At 47.2% G+C, this 20249-nt stretch overlaps 1 protein-coding gene across 2 annotated transcripts in view; it reads left to right on the top strand.

Annotated features, from left to right (window-relative positions):
• Positions 1–19432, top strand: part of usta (uronyl 2-sulfotransferase a) — a 28462-nt gene extending 9030 nt beyond the window's left edge. Inside the window, exons 2-8 of one of the 2 annotated variants that reach the window (XM_003971749.3) lie at positions 7573–7616; positions 10259–10414; positions 13802–13881; positions 13968–14121; positions 17165–17262; positions 17423–17580; positions 17665–19432. In XM_003971749.3, coding sequence (XP_003971798.3) covers positions 7573–7616; positions 10259–10414; positions 13802–13881; positions 13968–14121; positions 17165–17262; positions 17423–17580; positions 17665–17957 — 983 coding nt within the window. In that variant the 3' untranslated portion in view covers positions 17958–19432. The remainder of the gene's footprint in view (positions 1–7572; positions 7617–10258; positions 10415–13801; positions 13882–13967; positions 14122–17164; positions 17263–17422; positions 17581–17664) is intronic. The other variant, XM_029849980.1, reaches the window with a different exon arrangement.
• Positions 19433–20249: the final 817 nt, after the last annotated feature.

Genomic DNA, 20249 nt, shown 5'->3' with positions numbered 1-20249 from the left:
TGAGGGAAACATCTTGTCCCCGGGTAATTTTCAGTGGAAACTTGCCAAGGTTTTTTTTTTTTTTCAAAATCTATTTTTATTCATAGCTCTGCCGACAACGTGAAAGGAAATTTTGCTAACATCTTCGTAAACACCAAAATTCAGAGAATCGTTTTTGCAAATCGTTTCCAGTATTAGAAACCAACTCGCAGTCGTGTTTTTTCAGCTTGGCTTTTGAGGTCACAGTTTTGAAACCTGAACAGGATTTCGGTCAGTGTTCGTTGATGTCACGGCACAAATCGCGCACTCTGGTATTGGATGGAACGTTAAAACAGACCCAGAATCACGACTTCTATTTTTACAGAGTAAAAGGACGGTCGCGTTGGTCTAAATACAGGGGCCGAGGGGCCTAAACTTGCTTTCCCTCCCTAAGAAATTGTAGCTTTTCCAGCAGCGTAGAGATGAAAATCCACCACAGGAGTTCAGCAGCAGTCTGGATTATCTCCTCCATCACCTGATGTTCTGATGTTTTTATCCTCTTTATTGGCTTTCGTCTCCTTCACCTGCCCTTCCTGCGCTTGGTTTGAGCTCTAACTAAAAAGCTACACCTAGCTTAGATCCTATATGAAGATAAATGGACCAGCAGGAGTGGAAAGTATGAGTGGAAGGTTGGTACAGGTGGAACACTGTGCAGGCCGACCACAAACCATCAATCAGCATCTCCGGGGGGGAAAAAATTAATGTTCAGTGAAATTCTTCGTTTGAAAGAAAATTGCAAAGTCGTTCAGTAATTACATTAAATATGTTTTCAGTATTGACCACAATTATTGTGAATCCTGCCAGAATCAAGCAGCCCTAATAGCAGCCCTGAACAGAAGCCCGGCCAGGCCCGGCCCACTGGACACAGCATATGAATGAAAGAGGGATATTTTTGCCACCGTTCCATGCGCGAGTGAGGGCAGCGTTGGGCTTGAAGACGTGCCCGCCTTACCAGGAGAGGCCGGTCAGGGGTGAGAGAGTTCCCCTCACCTCAACAGCGCTGCGCTCTGCCTGCCCCAAAATTAGCATGAATCAACAGCCATGGCGCTTGGATGCCGAGGGTATTTGCCTCTGCGTTGCGTGCAAGTGGACCCCAGCTCCACATGTGTGTGTGTGTGTCTGTGTGTGGAAGAAAGAGAGAGTGTGTGGGAGGGAGAGCACAGGGTTGCAGTGTGCGCCTGGATCGGCGGCCCGGCTGCAGTCGCCCCACCGCAGGGGAAACCAAATTCATAAAGACAATTAGGCTGTTAATGAGCCATAACGAGTGCAGCTTCTTCGTCGTTGCTCGTGGTTTGGGTGTGAAAACCAGAGAAGAGCTGGACAATAAAGTCTAAGAGGGAGAAATGTTGCACAGCTCGCTGCAAACCTGTCAAAACCAGCGACTCAGAGTCTTTTTCCCCAAAAAATGTGCTCTTGCTTTCAGTTTTTATCAGCTTCTGGAAAATAGAATTACCCCGTCATACCACAATACCCCTGTTCTGTTGGGTTATGTTGTTAACATGTGTTTAGACGTGATTACGGCTGTTTGGTCACAGTGTTAAATGGGATTTTTAATCACGGACTGTTGTTTAAGTGAGCGTCACTGTTGTCATGCAGACTGATTTTCCTCCATCTATAAATATTCTGTCACTCGTGTTGGAAGTGCGAGTTGCCATCTGTTGTTTGTCGCCATGTGGTTGATCTTCCCGCACGCGCTGGCTGACAAATGTTTGCTGCAGCGACGTTGTCGCAAAAAATGTGGCTTTTTTTTGTGTATCTTAGCTGATCCCAGCTGATCCTGCTCCCTCCTCTTTGTTTTCTTCCTCGTCCCGATGGGTCGCAGTGACCAACATGTGCCAGACACATGGCAGAAAAACACTTTATTCGGCACCTCGATGAAGGTTGGGGAAAGAAACTATAAGGGTGTGTGTGTGTGTGTGTATGTGTGTGTGTGCGTGTGTGCGTGTGTGTGTGTGTGTGATGTGAAAAAAGCTGGTCCACTGGAGACACACGTTGGTTCGGTCGCATTCAAACATAAAGATTAGGATCCTGGAGAGAAAAGACTATTAAGACCATTAAGAGCCTGAAAGTGTGCGGCCTAACGGCTGAGTCTACAGGCGCGCCACACACTCATGCATGTGTGAATTCAGAAATTCCAGCTGCAGCGTCCGTAACTGCGAAGTGTGAGTCAAAGTTGGGAAGATTTTTAATTCTTCCAGAGCAGCTAATTAGGTAAGAAAAACAAAATCCTGATGTAGTTATAATGATGATGAATGAGGTGAATTAAGGTAGATTCATTAAAGCGGAACTCTGGTATTTAGGTGTGATGGGTCTTAGCTTGGTGCGTGCTTCCTGGCTGCTTTGCCTCACCGCACGAGCCTGTTTATGGTCTCTGGGAATAATAAAGTTTGTTGTGAGAGCTGCTTTCCCACTTTCCTCTGATCTGCTGCTTGTGCATGGCTCCATATTGATTTTGCTTTCAAGGCTGAGTTACAGTTTAATCAGCCGTCTACAGTTACACACACAAAGTAAATGTAGCCAGAACCTGTAAGCTAGGCACGTTAGCGAACACCACAGGACCCTGGATACCCCTGATCATAATACAGTCCAAAACCCGATGCCCTGTCACTGGAAATGGAATAAACCCGGCCAGTGTCTGTGTGGATGCGTGCCAGTGGTGGCACACGCCCCTGAGATTGGCAAACACCATTAAAAAAATGGATAGATTTTTTTAATCTTTTATGACACAGAGCTTGTGGAACGGATCCAAATCTCACTGATGGACCTTTTGACGGTCCCATAAAGGTCCATTGTTGGGCTCGGTGACAGAAATAACACACTTCAGAGGTTTGTGGTCACCCATCCTCCTCTTTCCTTCTCCCTGTGGAAATTGACAAGGCTATCCAGGAAGCTATTAAAGCTTCCGCTACCTAGCACCTCCTTTTGAACTTTGTTTGCCGTCCCTGGCGCACTCGCTTCTGATGAAGCGTGGCTGCTGCATTAAATTTGAAGCAAACACGGCAGAACTTTTGGGCCAGTGGGGCGTTCGTGGACCAGCCAACGCAGTTGGAAGCAGCGGTGATCGTCACTCATGGTTGCTCACACGTGGCTGGCACATGCACATGCATGAAGCCTGCACACTGTAAAATATCTGCCATAGCTCATGATCACACGTCAACACGGGGGCCGTAACACCTTTTTGAGGCCTGTGCGAATATTTCAGAGCGAATCATGACGTCATTGCTGGAGAGGTGTTTAAGTCATGAAGTGAGCTTTAGCCAGCATCATTCATCTTCTCTGCTCAACACCACTGATTTAATTAAAAAAAAGAGTTCCTCTTTCCTTCCTGCTCTTCCCCTGGCTGTCAAGTTCTCCCCTCCAACCTTTTTTATTATCATTTCCTTACTTTGCCGTAGACGACGGCAGCTGTTTTCCCTGAAACTGGGTCCTCAGTCACATGATGAAACCCAAAGGAATTCCACTCCTGTTATTCACTCTTGATTTCTGATCCCTCCTTCGTATCATGGTTCTGTTTTAACTCTGTTGTTGCCGTTCCGTTCAGTTCTTCTCCAGCGGCCGCAGCCGTCGTCACGAACCTGCCGCAGGCATTCGTGCAATTAGTTATGCCATTCGGATTTGTTGGGAGATTGTTTTGACGTTTGAAGCTAATAGCAGATTAGCTTTGTGAGAAATGTGAGTAAGCTAGCACTTGTTTCCAGTGTGAATGCCAAGTTCTTCCTACTTTTGCAGTGAGAAGACTCAAGAACTGTGATTGAACCCACACAAAGGCTAACGAGTGTGTTCCTCGCAGTGTGGCGCGCTGTCTGAATCCTCGAATCAGGCCTTCTCCCAAATATAATTCACGTGTGTGTTTCCTGCGGTATGCAAGTCTTGCCGATGTACTCAGAGTTCACTGCGCTGCAACTGTGTTAGAACAAACTCCAGCATTCCCAGATTCCAGACGTTGGTAAGCGCAACACTTCCAGACGTTGCTACGAGAACCGAGACACACTGCGTGGAATCATTTGTTGTTGAGAAGAATGCCAGGTAGGAGCGCATGTCCAGGTTTGTGTGTGACCACCTCACCCCCCGCAGCCGAGCCGCCGCCACCAAAAACAAGGGCGTGGACGTTGTTTGTCGTTTTCGCGGCCTTCCCGCCGCCGTGATTAAAGGCTCGACGTAAAACAACACAGCCTTTTTTTGGGTTGGTATTTTCACTGTTGTTTTCTGGCGAAGGCTTGAGCACGTGCCGGGATGCGTGTTAGCTTCAGCTGCTGATGTGCACCGCAGGACCTTGGCAAACGAAAACACCAAGATGCTACTGTAATTAGCTCCTTTCTGATAAACACGTTGCTTCCTGAAAACAACCTCTGCAGTTTGTTACCTCACACTGTTTCTAATTGATCAAAGTCTGGAGACAACTAAAGAGCTACTCAATAGACTGCGGCAACACGTCTTGTTTTTGTTTCGCTTGCGTCCATGAGCCCAGATGTCATCAGCTGTGGTTGCATGAGCAATTGTTTTCACGGCTTGGATGTAATGACTTGGCTGCCCAAGATAAGCTTCTACTGTTGTTGATATGGAAGATTAGGGCACACCTAAACCAGGATCAAAAATACTTCTGTTTTGATGTGAGGCGTGTTTACCGGGGTTCTGGAGCGTGTGACGAGACGAAGCATCGAATACTGTTTATGTTCATGCTCAGTGCCTCACTTTAAAGGGATGACGTTGGCGTATCGGGAAAACTACAAGTCAGTCAGGTTTCTTAATCCAGCGTCGTGCCCTCTTGTTCACAAGCGCAGAAGAGATAGAGTGCACAGGCGCCCTCTGAAGAGGAAGAATGGGTCTCATCCTGTCCATGGTGACACAGGATTTCTCCTCATTGTTGCAGCAACTTGCAATAGCAACATTAGCCGGCGCTGCACCGTGATGAAAGTGTTTGGAAAGTGTTTTAATTTACGCATTTCTAGAGGAAAAAACAAACTGACCGACTGTCACAGCCAGCCAGTTAGGAAAAGTGTCAATATTCAGCCTTCTGGACAATGAGCTGGACCTGAAGGTGGTTCGTTAGGGTTGGGGTTGGATTTCAGGCTTGTGTCCTGCAACTCCTGAGGTTCTAAACTTATTTAGTCGCAGTGATGTTGAGCTGGCTACCATATGAACTCTGTCACCTGCTACTTTTCCATGATAATGAGCACAAATCCCTGACATGACCACTGTGCTGAGGTCACCGAGGGACTCGAGTGTAAAGTCCCCCCATCTAAGTGGTTGGACTATTTTTTGTAATTCCTTTCCATTCCTACACCATTTTGGTTGCACCGCCACAATGTGGTGTTTCCAACATACATCCCTGCCCATCCCTGAGTGCATTTGCCTATGTTTTTACAGGCATCTTTTACATTTAACCAAAATTTGAAGGGTGCAGTAAGCCTCCCCACGGTGTTTTATCATCCGTGCACCTGCAACAACATGGCGGCGGCACAGTTTCCTCTATTTATATCCCCAATCAGCCTGAGCTTGTTGATTCTAGAGCTATTGGAGGGTGATGTGGAACAGGGCTTAGTGGGTGGAGACCCTGACCCTTCCTTTAACTCCCTTCTGTAATTAGGGAGGACGGTTCCAGCGATGGGTCTTAATGGAGGGGCCACTCCCACACTCCAAATGAAAGATTCGGTTGACCACACACAAACGCGCTTAGAAAACCATATAGGAAGCCAGCAGGCATGGTTTTCTCTCTAATATGGAGCAAATGTTTAGTGAAGACTTTAACCATATGTGCTTCAGTTTCACTGTGTTTGAAGCAGCTGCTTCAGAAATTATGTAAGTCTGACATTTCTTGACAGATTAAATTAAAGCTCTAACTTCGGAAGGAGCGCATCTCGACTCCAGCCGAGCCCTCTTGGCTGGGTTCTCCGCTGCCTTTCCTGTTTGGCTTTTCAGCTCCCACCTCGTATCCTATTCTGGGACGCGTTCTCTCCCAAGTTCTACTAAGGCTGGTCGCCAGTTTTGCGAAGCAAATGAGCCGATCCCAGCTCAAAATACACATTTATGAAATTCCCACATTTACTGTAGCATTCCGGGAGCGGGCCAATGCCAACGAAAAATTCCAGCGACTGAAACAATTGTGGTTTTCAGGGACTGACGACTTATAAAGGTTCAATGGAATGAGTTTTGGCAGACATTACATCACAAAACAGTGCAAATTCAACCTCTAAATGAGATAAACGTAACTATTGTTCCACCTTCTATTCGTCTGTCCTGCAGTATTGATCAGACACACTCGTGATTGTGAGGCTCCACTCAGACACAGGAATGTCCACGGATCTTGTGTTTTGTTAATCCAATTAGCCATTTAGCTACGAGTCTACGCATCTCGGACACGTGGAGACTTTGTTGTGTCTGCTGTCACTGAGATTGCTGTTGCTGCCGCTACATGGAGCAGAACTTCCCAACCTCCCCGTAATCCTCTGAATGATCTTCTGGAAGTTTCACATCTCCTCCTGATGCCCTCAATTACTCGAGCTGTAATAGATTAGCAACAAATGATGTCAACAAAGAACAAAGGAAGAACGTGTTTTTCTGCATTTGCTGATGTTTTGATGATTATTAGATCTCCCTTTAAATCCTCTGCAGGCTCAGAAGAGACCGATCAGAAGAGACCGGGGTTGATGAGTACAGTCCATTATGGAGCGGCTCTCAATTCAGGGGGGCTGTTGGGGGTGTGATCAAATTGATGGCAAATGAGAGGAGATGCTGACCTTCCTGAATCCTTTTCCTGCTACGACCTCGGAGAGATCAGAGTAACAACAAACATGTGCCTCCTGCACCATTCCCGGGGATTGATGTGGTGATCTGTGTGCCAAACTCTGTAATCTGTGCATCTGAGCCATGTTTCGTCTGATGAAAGTGGCGTAGATTTGTACGGTTCGGGGGCATTTCTTTAAATCTGCTCTTCAAGGGACCTCTGGAAATTCTTGTGGTGCTTTGTCTTTATTTGGTTCCAGGAAATTACGAATACATCACGACTTTGCAGGAAGCTGGTGATGGTGAGAGGAAATCTGTTTGACTCCTCTGAGGCTTCCACGTTTGCTTTTTGAGGTTTCTATCACGAGCATCAACCTCTTCCTCTGCAAATATTCATCTGCTCTGTGCAACGTTGAAGACTCCGCCTTGTTGTGGCACAGCCGGTCGTCCCCGTGTCGTGTCAGCGAGGTGTTGGCTTCTCTGTTCTTGCTTGTCATGGTCTTTGCCCTGAGATGAAGGTGACAGGAAACATTTCCTGAAATTAATCTGGTTTTAAGAGTTAACTGTAGATTCAGTCCCCCGTGTGTGTGTGTGTGTGTGTGTGTGTGTGGTGTGAAATGCACAGATGCTCTTGAATGAGCGCGGCTGTTGGTGCGGTGAATAAAATCACAGCTCTGTGCAACATTCGCAGGCCTGATGCAAAAGTTCTTCTGTACACCGTTTTGAAGGTGGTGGAGAAATAACACTTCTACGCAGACGATGCAGCGCTATTTTAAACTGTCCTGAATGTCTTCTTAGCTGAGAGGTCACGTGACTGCTCTGTCTTTGCAGGTGAATCCACGTATCGGGACGACCACGGACCCCCTGTACCAAGAGTGAGTCTGCCTCTGTGCAACAGTAAACACTCTGAACTCTCTGAACACACTCTCTCTCTCTCTGTCACACACACACACACACACACACGCACACACACACACACACACACACACACACATGTACAGTGCAGACACAGAGGCCTTGTGTTCGTCCAGCTGCAGGACTGTCTCTCCTCTCTGCTCCCTCTTTTTTCCTGCCAACTTCTTTCTTCCTCCGCCTGCTCCTTGTTCATTATGTCCTCCTTTTATCAGGCGCCACCTCATTGTCGCTCCATTCCTCGGCTTTTTTTCTACATTTCTGTAAATGTGGCGCTAGAATTTAGCAGAGCTGAGACGTGGTTGAGTCGGTCCAGATCCAAGGAAAGTTGGAATTTACGTTGGCCACATTTGCAAATAGTTTCCATATTTTCTTTTTGGAGGCAGAGTATATCCATTCAGTCCGTCCTCAGGCATCTTGGGATTATTTCGGGTATTTACATTCTGGAACGTGAACGCTGGAATTCATGTGGAAATTCCAATGAAATCATATTAGTTCTTATGTTATTTATAATGCCTCCATATTCAGATTTTAGATTTTAATCCTTATTACTGAATTTCAATGAAGGTCACAAAGATTGAAATCAGAAGTGAAAAGCTAAGAACTTGCACATTTTAGATTTTGTAAAGTGACATTTTAGGTGGCAAATATGACAAACTGCAATAATAAAAACAATAACATCCATCATTTTTGGTTATTATTTAGGTATTGCATCCTCATTTTTACTCTATGTAGGTAAATTTCAACAGAATTTAGAGGCAAAAGCAGCGTTTTGGCAGTTACCAATAGTGATTAATGGGTTCTACTGAGCACATGCCGGCTGGCTTTCCCATTCTTTTCTGTAAATGAGCATCAATTTATCCTAACTCACATCCACAGAGTCTGGTGGATGTTTTGCTGTTTACTCAGAGCCAGACCCGCCCCCCCTTCCCTCCCCCTAAGGGTGAGCATGGAGATGAATGTGTAGATCATCAATCGTGGGAAATGCTGAGAATCCAAATTGTTGTCTATCAAGTGCAGGAATAGCAGGTTAGCAGCCCTTTGACAGGCAGATGGATGGTCGTCCAACCAGAACGTGCCTTCACGGCCCTGTCATGTGGTCGACGGCGGAGTGGCCATGTTCTTTTCTCAGCAGAGGTGGGTGGCCTGGCCGGCAGAGCCATAATTTCAACTGAACCAGTATCTAAAAACGGCAAGGTGTCCTGAGAGTTGGGTGCAGGCGCGCGTGGGTGAGCCATAAAAAAGAAGAGGTTGGGAAGAGAGGGAAAAGGTGCGGGATAAGGGTCCCCTCAAAGAGTTGTTGATGCAGGCCCGGCCAGAAACTCTCTTATGTAACTGTTCTCTACACCGCAGACTCAACAGGCGTCCCAGCTGGCAGAGGCTGAACGCTTCTCTCATTCGAACGAAACCGTACTTGAGGTGATAAGAAGACCAGAAGCGTCTGAGAGCTCAGAGCCAGAGCAGCGATTCTAATACTCGGCACCAGATTGTTGAGGCCGCGCACCGACGTCAGCCGGCAGACAGGCAGTCGGTGTCCTGCAAAGCAACCGTCTGAGCTGAGAAGCGTCTGGAAAATCAGGAGGACCGCTGAAAGTTGTCCAAAATCATCTCCAGTTCCCACCCCCTCCTCCAAAAAACACCACTTTTGTTTGTTATTCATAGCGGCGTATACAGAATTCTGAATTCTAGTGTAACTATGCAGATTTATTGAGTGACATTTCGGGTTTTTTCAATCATTTAACACATGGAGTAGAACTTGAATGGGTGTCTGGGAGCCACCCTCCTTCATCCTGGGGCGCACGTGCCGACTCCTGACCGCACACCAGTTCAATCACTGGTGACGTCCGTTTGGCTTCCAGGAAAAGGAACAATGTGAAGGACTGATGGAGGCGTGACACCTGTGTGGGCTCCAACGAAATTCCCTTCAGACAAGATTAAAGATCATTTTGTGTCATTTGTTTTTCCTCACTTTTTATTCAAGTTTTCTTTTCAAGTGAACGGGGGTTGTGGCTTTAATGGTGACGCTCTCGTTGTGCCTTTCTCTCCTCACTGGCCCTCTTTCTCCTCTCCTCTGGCCGTCATTCTTAAGGGCCTTCTTCTGAACCTTTCAGACCCTCGGGGATAATTGTCAGATTAGCGCATTCTTTCAGGCCTCCTGCTGTGTGAGTTTGATGCTCGGCGTGCAGGGCGGCCTCCACTTCCTCCACTGTAACTGGCTTTGTTCTTCAAAGAGAAAGTATGCATACCCTCCTGTCATTGGTGAGCTACCGGATTAATTGGCGAGACATGTAGTGTGTGTGTGTGTGTGTGTGTGTGTGTGTGTGTGTGTGTGTGTGTGTGTGTGTGTGTGTGTGTGTGTGTGTGTGTCCTTAGGGGTGAGAAGGTTTGAGGTTAAAGTTCAGAGAAGAGGTAAGAGGGTCAGAGCTTAATTAAATTTCCAATAACTGCTCTTCTTTTTGTCTCCAGGCTTCTCATTTTTCTCTCCCTCCATAAATCAGATATTTTCCACCCTTTAGCTTTTAAACTTCCCTCGCACACGCTCCATGAATCCATCCGTGGTTAGATAAACACGAGCATTAAAGCTGTTTCTGTCCTGTGTCTGCAGGTGCTGCCGTTCCCCAGCCAGGTGGTTTATAACCGCGTGGGGAAGTGCGGCAGCCGGACGGTGGTCATCCTGCTGCGGCTGCTGGCAGAGAAGCATCAGTTCAACCTGGTCTCCTCAGACATCCACAATAAAACGCGCCTCACCAAACATGAACAGGTGAGAGCCGCATGGCAGTTCAGTCACGTGGTTGCCTGGTAACCGAATGGGGTCAAAGGTGGTTCTGCAGAGGGTTCGGCGAGCCATGAGGGAGGCAGAAGTCTGGTCATGGGATCGATCCACAGACCTCGGGCTCTCCGTCCTGCTGCAGCAGCTGCCCCACGGGGCCCGAGCCCGTCAGCAGGCCCGTCACGTACGCGCGTTCACACTCGGCACATCAGTCAGAGTGAACTGAGGCAGAACCGCAGCGCCCCGGCCAGCGTCTGTGCCCTCAAGAACCACCCAGGAGATAAACCTGGGACCCTCTGCACATGAATATCTGTTAGTTAATATCTCCAGCAGGTTGCGATGGAGGGACGGAGATAAAAGATCAAATGAATATCAGCGCTGGTGGTGCGTTCGTGTTTCACCTGCTGCACGGAAAAATGACGCGCAGATAGTTTGCTTTATTGCTCGCTGAAACTTCCTGTTACGAAAAACTGCTTTTGCTTTTAAAACCACAGTTGGCAGATATTCAGAGTGTGTGTATGTGTGTGTGTGTGGGGTGGGGGGGGGGGTTCCAATTGAAAATGTGTATGAGTCATATCTGGGGCAGTTTCTTACCAGAAAATATGCGCAATAACTCCATCGAAATAGACTTGACGCAAACCGGGGCGAGGCGACACCCAACATTCCTGCAAGTCCCAGATTGGTGTAAAATATCTTATTAAATAACACGAGAGGACGGCGCGTGTGACAGCGATGATTCGTTCATGTCGCAGTCGGCTTCTGTTGTAAACACGTGAGGAATGGTTCATTACTGCCGTTATTGCTGAACTCAGGGCCCCCGTGTGTGTGTGTGTGTGTGTGTGTGTGTGTGTGTGTGTGTGTGTGTGTGTTCTTGTATTTGGTACATATTGGGCACCAAAATACTCATTCTCATTCTGCTAGCAAAGTGAGGACATTTTGGCTGGTCCCCACAATTTTAAAGGACTGTTGAGATGTGTTTTTAAGGTTGAGGTTAGAATTGAGTTAGTTAGGGTTGGCTGTTAGTGCAGATGGTTATGGTTAGTGTAGGGAGCTGGCTGAGGTATCATACCTATGTCAGATAGAAATGTGAACGTGTGTGCATGTGTGTGTGTGTGTGTGTGTGTGTGTGCACCCTGTAGTTAGATGCTCCGCTCATCAGTTGTGGTCGGGGCTTCATGGCTGCAGTTTTGGAACTGCGTTCCAGCTGGATGTTTGGCAATGATTCACGTGCGTGGGCCACCAGAAGTGAAGGTGTATTATTCACCGGGAGCTGTGCAGCAGATTTAAGACACACACTGACCCCTCTGTCCTCGGAGGGAGGGAGAAAACATCTCGCAATGATCTGGAGTTCCTTTAATAATCCACATCGCTGTGTGCTTTTATCAGAAGCATCAACCGGAGCAGAAACGTGTGTGTCAGGCAGCTGAGGCGCACGGGCGGAGGACAAATTGTTATTCCAGAGTCACATTTCTTCCTCTTTCCTCTTCCATCTTCATTCTGGAGCCTTTACTGAAGCGTTCTGTGCGCTGTGGGTTGATTCCTCCTTGTTCGTCCTTTTCATTTCTAAAATGGGACGGAGCTCCATTAGTCTGGCCTCTCTGTGGTTTCTGGCCCTCGCTGCTTTTCCCCCGATGAGCCCTGCATGCACGCCAGAGGGGCACAGGAAGGAGGGGGTGGCGGGGGGGGGGCAAGAGTCTGCAGGTATGTGAGGAATCTCAGCGCGACCTTCGCTTTTCTTGCATCTCACTGTAACGCCGGGGGAGGGGGATTTTGGAGAACGGGGGGGGGGGGGGGGGGGGTTGTTACTGGTCAGACAGAGGAGTGGCGTGTCGGGTCATGGAACACACACACACACACACACACACACACATACAGAGAAACATACCAAATACTGACTAACCAACAAATTCTTGAATAACCAGGATATGTTGGAGCTGAGTGTGTGTGTGTGTGTGTGTGTATGTGTGTGCGTGAGAGCATGGAAGCACTGAAATTGATGAATCCAGGCAGAACTCATTGGTGAAATCAATAGAAGTGAGCTAACTAAACTTCAGCGGGGGGGGGGGGTGAGTGGAAATGTACAGAGTTCCTCAGATGAGGTCCGTTCTGCGCCCATAAACGAGCACACTGTACAAAACACGGTTGCTATGCAAACAGCAGCGCGGCGACGCTCACCACACTAAAAACAGTCGGTTCGGTTCCATCCGCGCTCAAAGTGTGACTGCGGCGTCCCGCCAGATCCGGTCCCTGTCCCGGCTGGTGGCGGGAACGTGCCCTGAGCTTCAGGTGGCCACGTGCACCCATTCAGCGGGTTATTGCACGTCGCGGCAGCATTTTGGATCATCGCACAGATTCGTTCACCTCGTGCGTCACACGCTAGTTAATATGCACGCTGCCCCCCGTGGTCGTTGGGAATTTTGCTCCTGGGAATACGCCAGCAGGGTTTTGTCCGGTTTGATTCCAGATTAAGTCAGTAATTTGTTTTTTTTCTTCTTTTTCGAATCTCCTGTAACTGATTGGAAATCAAACCGTTTAAGAGGAAACGCTGTCGAGATCTGTGAGGATTTAAAGCTCCATTCTGTCTGAGTAAGAGATCCCGATCACCATGTCGCTCCGCCGTGTTTCTACAGCAGCCCAGAAAGGACAAACAGGCTCCTAAATATTTGTAATAAATGTACTTTGCAGTAAAACCGAGATTTCAAACTCAACCACAAGCATCTGGACTTGTTTATTCTTCTTTCCTACACATGTGGCTCCTCACCGGAAGGAAGGATCCTTGATTGCGTTCTGATCCGATCTGACATTAAAATATGCCGCTCCTGATCAGTGACTGCTCTTGATGCTGCGTCCCGTTTAAGGAGATGACATCACGCGCTCCCTTCCGCTCCGGAGCCGCCAGCTCGCCATTTTACTCCCGTTTTCTGACAGGAAGCCAGTGAGGGATCACGTCTGCTTGACATCTGCGTGTTTACCCGACTTGCAAAGAATGCTGGGGAATAGGATTAGGGGGGTCGAAGCCTCGCACAAGTGTCTGGCGACAGCATGTGTCGCAGATACGAGAGGTCACATGACCGGCGTCGGCCTGCGGGAGCTGCAGCTCTTGGCCCGCCGTTTAAGAGTCTCAATCTGGGTCCTTGGGGGGGAAACTGGGATTTTTTTAGTCTTTTGAAATACGTTTTTGTTCTTCGTTGCTCATTAATCGAGGGTTTCATGAGAGAAATGGCTGGAAACTGTTTTAAACCTCAAGTTTGCTCGTTGTTCGGTATTTAAGTGGAATATTTTAGTAACCGAGGAAACCTTTTTTAAGATTTCGTGAAAGAGCCGATGGCACTAATTGACCCAACGGCTGCTGAAGCTGATTTCTTTTGGCTTCTCCAGGTGGATCTCATGAGGAACATCAGCGGGATCCCCCAGCCGTTCCTCTACACGCGGCACGTCCACTTCCTGAACTTCACCAGGTGAGCAGCGCCGCCGCCGCCGCCGCCGCGCAGTTGTGGGACGGCGGCTGCAGCTCTGACCTTTGTTTTCCCAATGACTCGGGCAGGTTCAGGATAGAGCAGCCCGTCTACATCAACATCATCCGGGACCCCATCAGCCGCTTCCTCTCCAACTACTTCTTCCGGCGCTTCGGGGACTGGAGGGGGGAGCAGAACCACCTGATTCGGACGCCGGGGATGAAGGATGAGGAGAGATACCTGGTGAGGCTGAAACTTTCCATAATCAAGTTTGGCTTGAGTCTCTTCTGCTCCTCCATCTTCTTCTCTCTGTTCCTGCTTTAGCCTCTCCGTGCTAGCCGCACGGCTAATCCCAGATTCTTCTCTTTATGGTAGAAATGTTTGACAGTAATTGTTCTGGTTGTTTTGACCCGAAGCTCATCTGAAACCGTTTTATTTTCAAACCTTCACCGCCACAGAATTATACTTAAACCGCGCTTTGAAGACATCCAGGAAGTGATGTAGCTTCAGGCTCCTACAGCAGATTCCTACAAACCCAACATTTAACTGATTGAATCCCAATTGAAGACCCGATGCAGCGTAACCACACCGGGCCTCGGACAGGTGTTCCCCCCCTTCATGTCTGTGTTCTGATCTGCCAGATCTACCTGTAATTAAGACAAACTGGGGAATTCAGTGGGTGTGCAGGAACAGAGGAGGCCTACAGTCACTCACCCTTGTACAGATTAGCTGACGGGAGGAGCCAGTGACATCCCGGCCCCAGTCTGGATGGATGTAATTAAGTATTCGTCGCTTTCCCCGGAGTTTTGCACCATGTGAGTTGAGTTATTAAAGTATGCAGACCACAGGGGCGCCGTGCTGCAGTGGGGGAGGGGCGGCTGGTGGCTTACCTGTGTGTGTGTGTGTGTGTGTGTGTGTGTGTGTTTGTAGTCCTCATCTTTTCAGGACCGAGTCATGAAGGGGATTTAAATCTGACTTAAACTTTCCAAAGTTGGGCTCATTTATGATAAGTGCAGATTCTAGGAAGTTTCAACTGAAGAAGGCCTCTGGCCAAATGTGATTAAGACTGCTCAACACTTTGGTTCTCTGAATTATTGATATCCAAAATAACTACAGTGCTCTTCTATAAAAAAGAAAAGCAGAAGAACTTATGAGGGCTCTTTAGAAAGTTTAAGTAGTTTCAGTTCCGCCTTCTGTTGCTCATGTTACAACGATTTAATCTTATTTTTCTATCCCTGAAATTGAGCAAATTTCAATGTTTGAGGGAACGATTTGAAAATTAGCTTTAGTTGTTAAAGCCAAGTTGCTGACTCGTGGTTAGCATATGTTAGCTTGTGTTTGGAAGCAGCTGGAGGAAGCTAGTGCCCCCGCCCAGCTTGCCAAAACAAGACGAAACCGCAGCTCCGACTCTCCCCTACGATGCCTGACGCACTTACGAATCCTGATAGCATGCCAGTCGCGTGGCGTCGCCTTACTGTGTGAACGCGGAGGTTCAGGCGGCGTTCCCTCCGCCGGGTGTCTGCGCCGCCGTCAATGAAAGAACGCTGTCAGTTCCCTGCGCCGAGAGAACCTGATGCACGTGTTACTGAGACATTCCTGTGGTCAGCTTGGATTTTCCATCAGTCCCCACACCCCTTTACACACACACACACACACACACACTACGCTATACTATGCTGGACACTGGAATGCAGAAAGGTCCTGGCAACGAGCACATGCACTGACTTATTCTACTGTAGAATGAACCGTGATTTCGAAAATAAGCTCTGAGTCATTCAACCAATAGTTTTTATTTTCCCCAGAGAGTCTTCCAACGGAGCACGAACGCTAAAATTAGTGACATGTGTACGCCAAGGCGAGCTCCTAAACAACCTCGACAGTATAGCGTTAGCATTCCGCACAATGGGATAAGCTGTATAATAATAAGATACAGGACATAGGCGCGCAGGTTTGGGGTGGTTTCTACAAAACTGAGCCTGTGCATGTGCGCGATCACGTGAGGGTTTGAAGCCTTTTGGGAGGAATCATCGAGCGCCTGTAAATCCACGTGCACAATCAAAAAAAACGCAGATTCCCAGAACAAGTGAATGTCACCTGCCGTCAGTTGAACTTTTCCGTTGCGGCATAACATTAGTCAAGCCATGGCACGCCGTGACAGCAGAAAAGGTCACGTGGCGGGCGTGTACTTTGTCCCAGCTTTGATTGCCCAACGTGGAACAGGCGCCTCTGATGCTCCTTTAAGTCCTTGGCTGAAGAAGCTGTCGATGGGAAGTTGGAATCCAATGAATTCTGTTTTCCTTCCTTTCCTCAACGGCAAGAGCCTTGGATCCTTGAGCCTTTGCAGTTCTAATTCTCACCTCTAGGTGTTGCCAAATGCCACACAGCGGAGAGGTTTCCATCCTTAAACTGCTCCCGAGTGAGCACATGCACACCCTCCATTCATGCGCTGCAGAGATTAGGCCCTGTGCTGCCACAGTTGCTCACTTGCTCTAATCGCCACAGGGAGGATAAGAACAATGAGCCCTGGGTGTGTGTGCAGGAGCCCCCTCCAAAATACTAATGGCCGCCCTGAATGGAGTGTGTGTTGTCTATGGGGTGCGTGTGTGCCTGTTTGATGGCGCGCACTTGTATATGAATGAGTCATGGCTGGATTCCCAGGGGTCCACTTAAGGGTCCTGTATCGAATGTTGGAGGAAAAGCGGAGGTGGGACAGCCTGGCACCGACCCAGTTGTGTTGGAAGGTGGTGTCATGTGTCGTTCCTATCCAGTTTTCCCCGTTTTTCCTTTTTTAGTAATAACAACAGCATCCAAAATGATTATTCTCTGAAGCGGTGACCTCCAGAAGTTGTTCTTCTCTTTTTTGGTGCGCAACACACTGCTCTGTTTAAATCAGAACACGTTTCCCTGTTTGTGTGTCTGTTGTGCTGCTCAGGACTTGTTGCTGTGCACAAAGCTTACGTCACCTGACATGGATTTCACTGCAAGCTCCACAGCACTTGTCATTGCTGAGTACGTCCTGTTTGTGATCACCCTACCCACCCAGGCTCCATCTGAACACTTTATTTTAGCTTTTACAACACAACTGCCTGACACCGGAGAGCAGCTGAGCTGAAAGGGCAAAACTTTTTGCCCAACTGGGTTTTGTTGACCTCTCCGAGACTTTCGAATAAATGGCTCCCTCTAGCGGGGGAAGAGCGAATTACACCACTTTGACTTTTCCTGCGGGAGCAACGAAAACATAATGAATGAATCATTAAATTGAAATGATTTCTCTGTGTGGTTGCAGGATATCAACGTGTGTATTTTAGAGAATTACCCCGAGTGTTCCAACCCCAGAGTTTTCTACATCATCCCTTACTTCTGTGGACAGCACCCTCAGTGCAGGTACGTCACCCCCACGTTCCTCTAACCGAACGTTTGGTGTGACCTAAGTAGAGTTGCTCACATGCAAAAATAAAACTCTTGACACCAGTTGAGATCTGCTGCATTTTTTTTATGTACAGCTTAATAAATTTTGATTCAGATTTCTTTCGATCTCCCTCAGGGAACCAGGAGTTTGGGCTCTGGAGAGGGCCAAACAGAACGTCCTGGAGAACTACCTCCTTGTTGGGATCCTGGAGGAGCTGGAGGACGTTCTGCTCCTGCTGGAGAGGCTCTTACCTCACTATTTTTCAGGAGTGCTCAACATCTATAAAACCCCCGGTGGGTGTCCTCGATATGCTGATTGAATTAGTTGAGGTTGAAGTTCTTTGAGTTACATCCGATTTTTATGGGTTTTATTCGTAGACTACAAAAAGATGGGGAACTTGACGGGCACCGTACGCAAACACACGCCCAGCCTGGAGGCCCTGCAGGTGCTGTACCACCGCATGCGCTACGAGTACGAGTTTTACAACTTCATCCGCGATCAGTTCCACCTCACGAAGAAGAAGATCGGCCTCAGGTCCGCGTCCAAGCCCACCGCCTACTCGCCTGCGTTCCTGCGAGAGCTGGCTCTTCGAACGCCGGAGCCCCTGGACGAGGACGAGGAGCTCGACGGAGACCTGGAGGACGCCAACAGCTGGCTGGTCCAACCCTGAGGGGCACAACTGGTGTCGCTGGAATAAAACGACTGGTCGGACTCGGAGAGTCAAGTCCTCACCTTTGAAATTCTTCAAGAGGGAAGTGAAGTGTGGATCCTGCCGCTCATGTTTGACTGGGCCTCGTGTTCCATCTGCAGATAAACTCCTGAGGCAGCAGAACTGAGAGCAATAAGGGGGTCGAGTAATTGGAGGGACGCAATTTGTTATTTAAAAATTCACAAGGACAACAGAAAATATTATTAAACTCAATTTGCAAGAGTTTTGCTCATTTTTCTGGGTTGTACATGTCCAAAAACACAAACGCTTTAATCTCCAGGAGAGATTGACGCGGTGTTTGATTAACGCGTTTCTTTTTTTTATTTTTATGTTGGTCACTGGGATGTTTACAGTAGAAAACAGCGGCCAACAAAATAAAGTTCATATGTTATAAAACGATTGATTTCCTGAAAAGCTGGAATGGGAAATAAAGAAGTACCAAAACCTTTCCCCCCGTAAATTAGTTTAGAAATGCCGAGTGCTCATCCTGGCTGTCATATCTTGGTTTTATGGGACTTTAGCATTTTAGCCAATTTGTAGGCTGATATAAAAGATCAAAGGGTTAAAAATCAGCACTCAAATATGAATTCAGGGAATTCCGAGAACACGACCACCTATGTGTGCATAAATGATCACATTTGGCCAAACCAGCAGTGAACATTAGCATAGATCTATTATTTGAAACATGCTGTGCAAGAATATAGGATGAATTTAGAGTCCAGCACTAAAACCACGTATAATCAAGACCCAAAGTGAATAATACTGAGGTTGCCAAATATCACCGTTTCTACTGCAAAGCATGATTAAACGGAAAACTCCTGCACTTTTTCTGAGTTGAAATTCTGCATTGAAATGGAGGGTTTAGTCACAGAACTGGATATGATTGGCTTTTTCTCGCCAAGTGGGATCACGTTACCATTTTTTAAGGGTTTGTCTGTGCACTTCACGGCATTAGCACAAGTGTAAGCGTTCATTTTCATCTGCAGCTACATTTATTTTTCTATTGTTCATTTGCAACAACTTCCAAGGAACAGGATAAGCTAATATATGAGTGTCGCCCTTATGCTCTACCAACCCATTCCCCATTTTCTTTATATTTTATTGTGTCGTTTCCTTTATTTGTCCGTTTAATTTATTGTTTTGTATTCACTTGCATTCCAGATTAAGATTCTCAGGAAGGATGAAACAAAGTTTTATAACGGAATCATTTGTAGCCTTGGTTTCTGGCAACTATAAAAGTGATGTTGGCATTTTAACGTCTCTATAATAGGTCAGATCAACAGCTGAAAACTGATTAACATCTAATGCAGTTCATCATTTTACAGCCTTAAAAAGAAATGTCATGTAATTGTTGCAAGTTGTCTCTGATCTATGCACTCTGCTTCGGGCTAATGCGCAATGTGCAAATAAAATAAAGTGAATCACACCCTTGCAAGCATACAACTCTCAAATGTGTTATTAACAAAAGCAACATTATATTAAAATCACGAATATATCATAAGTAAATCGCTTTGCTGAAGGTAGGAATGGCAACATAAGGGGCGTGGCTAAACATTGGGCGAGTAGTAACCGACAAAAAAAACGGCTTTAAAATTGAATAATCCGCAGGTTGTTAGTTCAGGTTAGCAATGGGGTCGTTAAAGACGTTGGGTGTACAAAACGAGGGGATTTTGTTTGTCGACGAAGCGGGTCGGACTGATCTGATCCAGGCTGACGCGGACTTGCAATGTTGCGCAATTCCTCCACTGACTTCCTGTTCTCTGCACCCCACGTGACCCAACCAACCAATCAGTGGCTAGGAAGCGGCAGCCGGGTGAAATTAAATATTTGAACATCTAAACAAGCCACAACTGATGGAGATGGTTAATAAAATGGGTTTCCAGATTGTAATGAATGTCACTGTCTTTAATTAATCAATCAATCTTTATTTATATAGCCTCTGTTATAATCATAATTGTTTCCAGGCACTTTCCAGAATCCCAGGGCCTGACCCCCAACAAGCAACAGTGGCAAGGAAAAACTCCCCTTTAACAGGAAGAAACCTTGAGCAGGACCAGGCTCATATAGGGGGACCCTCCTGCTGATGGCCGGCTGGGTAGAGAGGGAGGAGAAGGCAGGGATAATAGAAATGCATTTATTAGATTAATTCTGATTAATTTATTAATTAATTACGTCTTCTTCACCACACGTGAGTGTATCATTTTCTGCACCCGCTGTCATCACATCACATGCACCACCGTTTAATCACCAAAT

The sequence above is a fragment of the Takifugu rubripes genome, chromosome 16 (genome assembly GCF_901000725.2).
Source record: "Takifugu rubripes chromosome 16, fTakRub1.2, whole genome shotgun sequence".
NCBI classification, from domain to species: Eukaryota; Metazoa; Chordata; class Actinopteri; order Tetraodontiformes; family Tetraodontidae; genus Takifugu; species Takifugu rubripes.
Note: the sequence above shows the minus strand (reverse complement) of the source record. Positions and strands in the feature narration are given on the sequence as shown.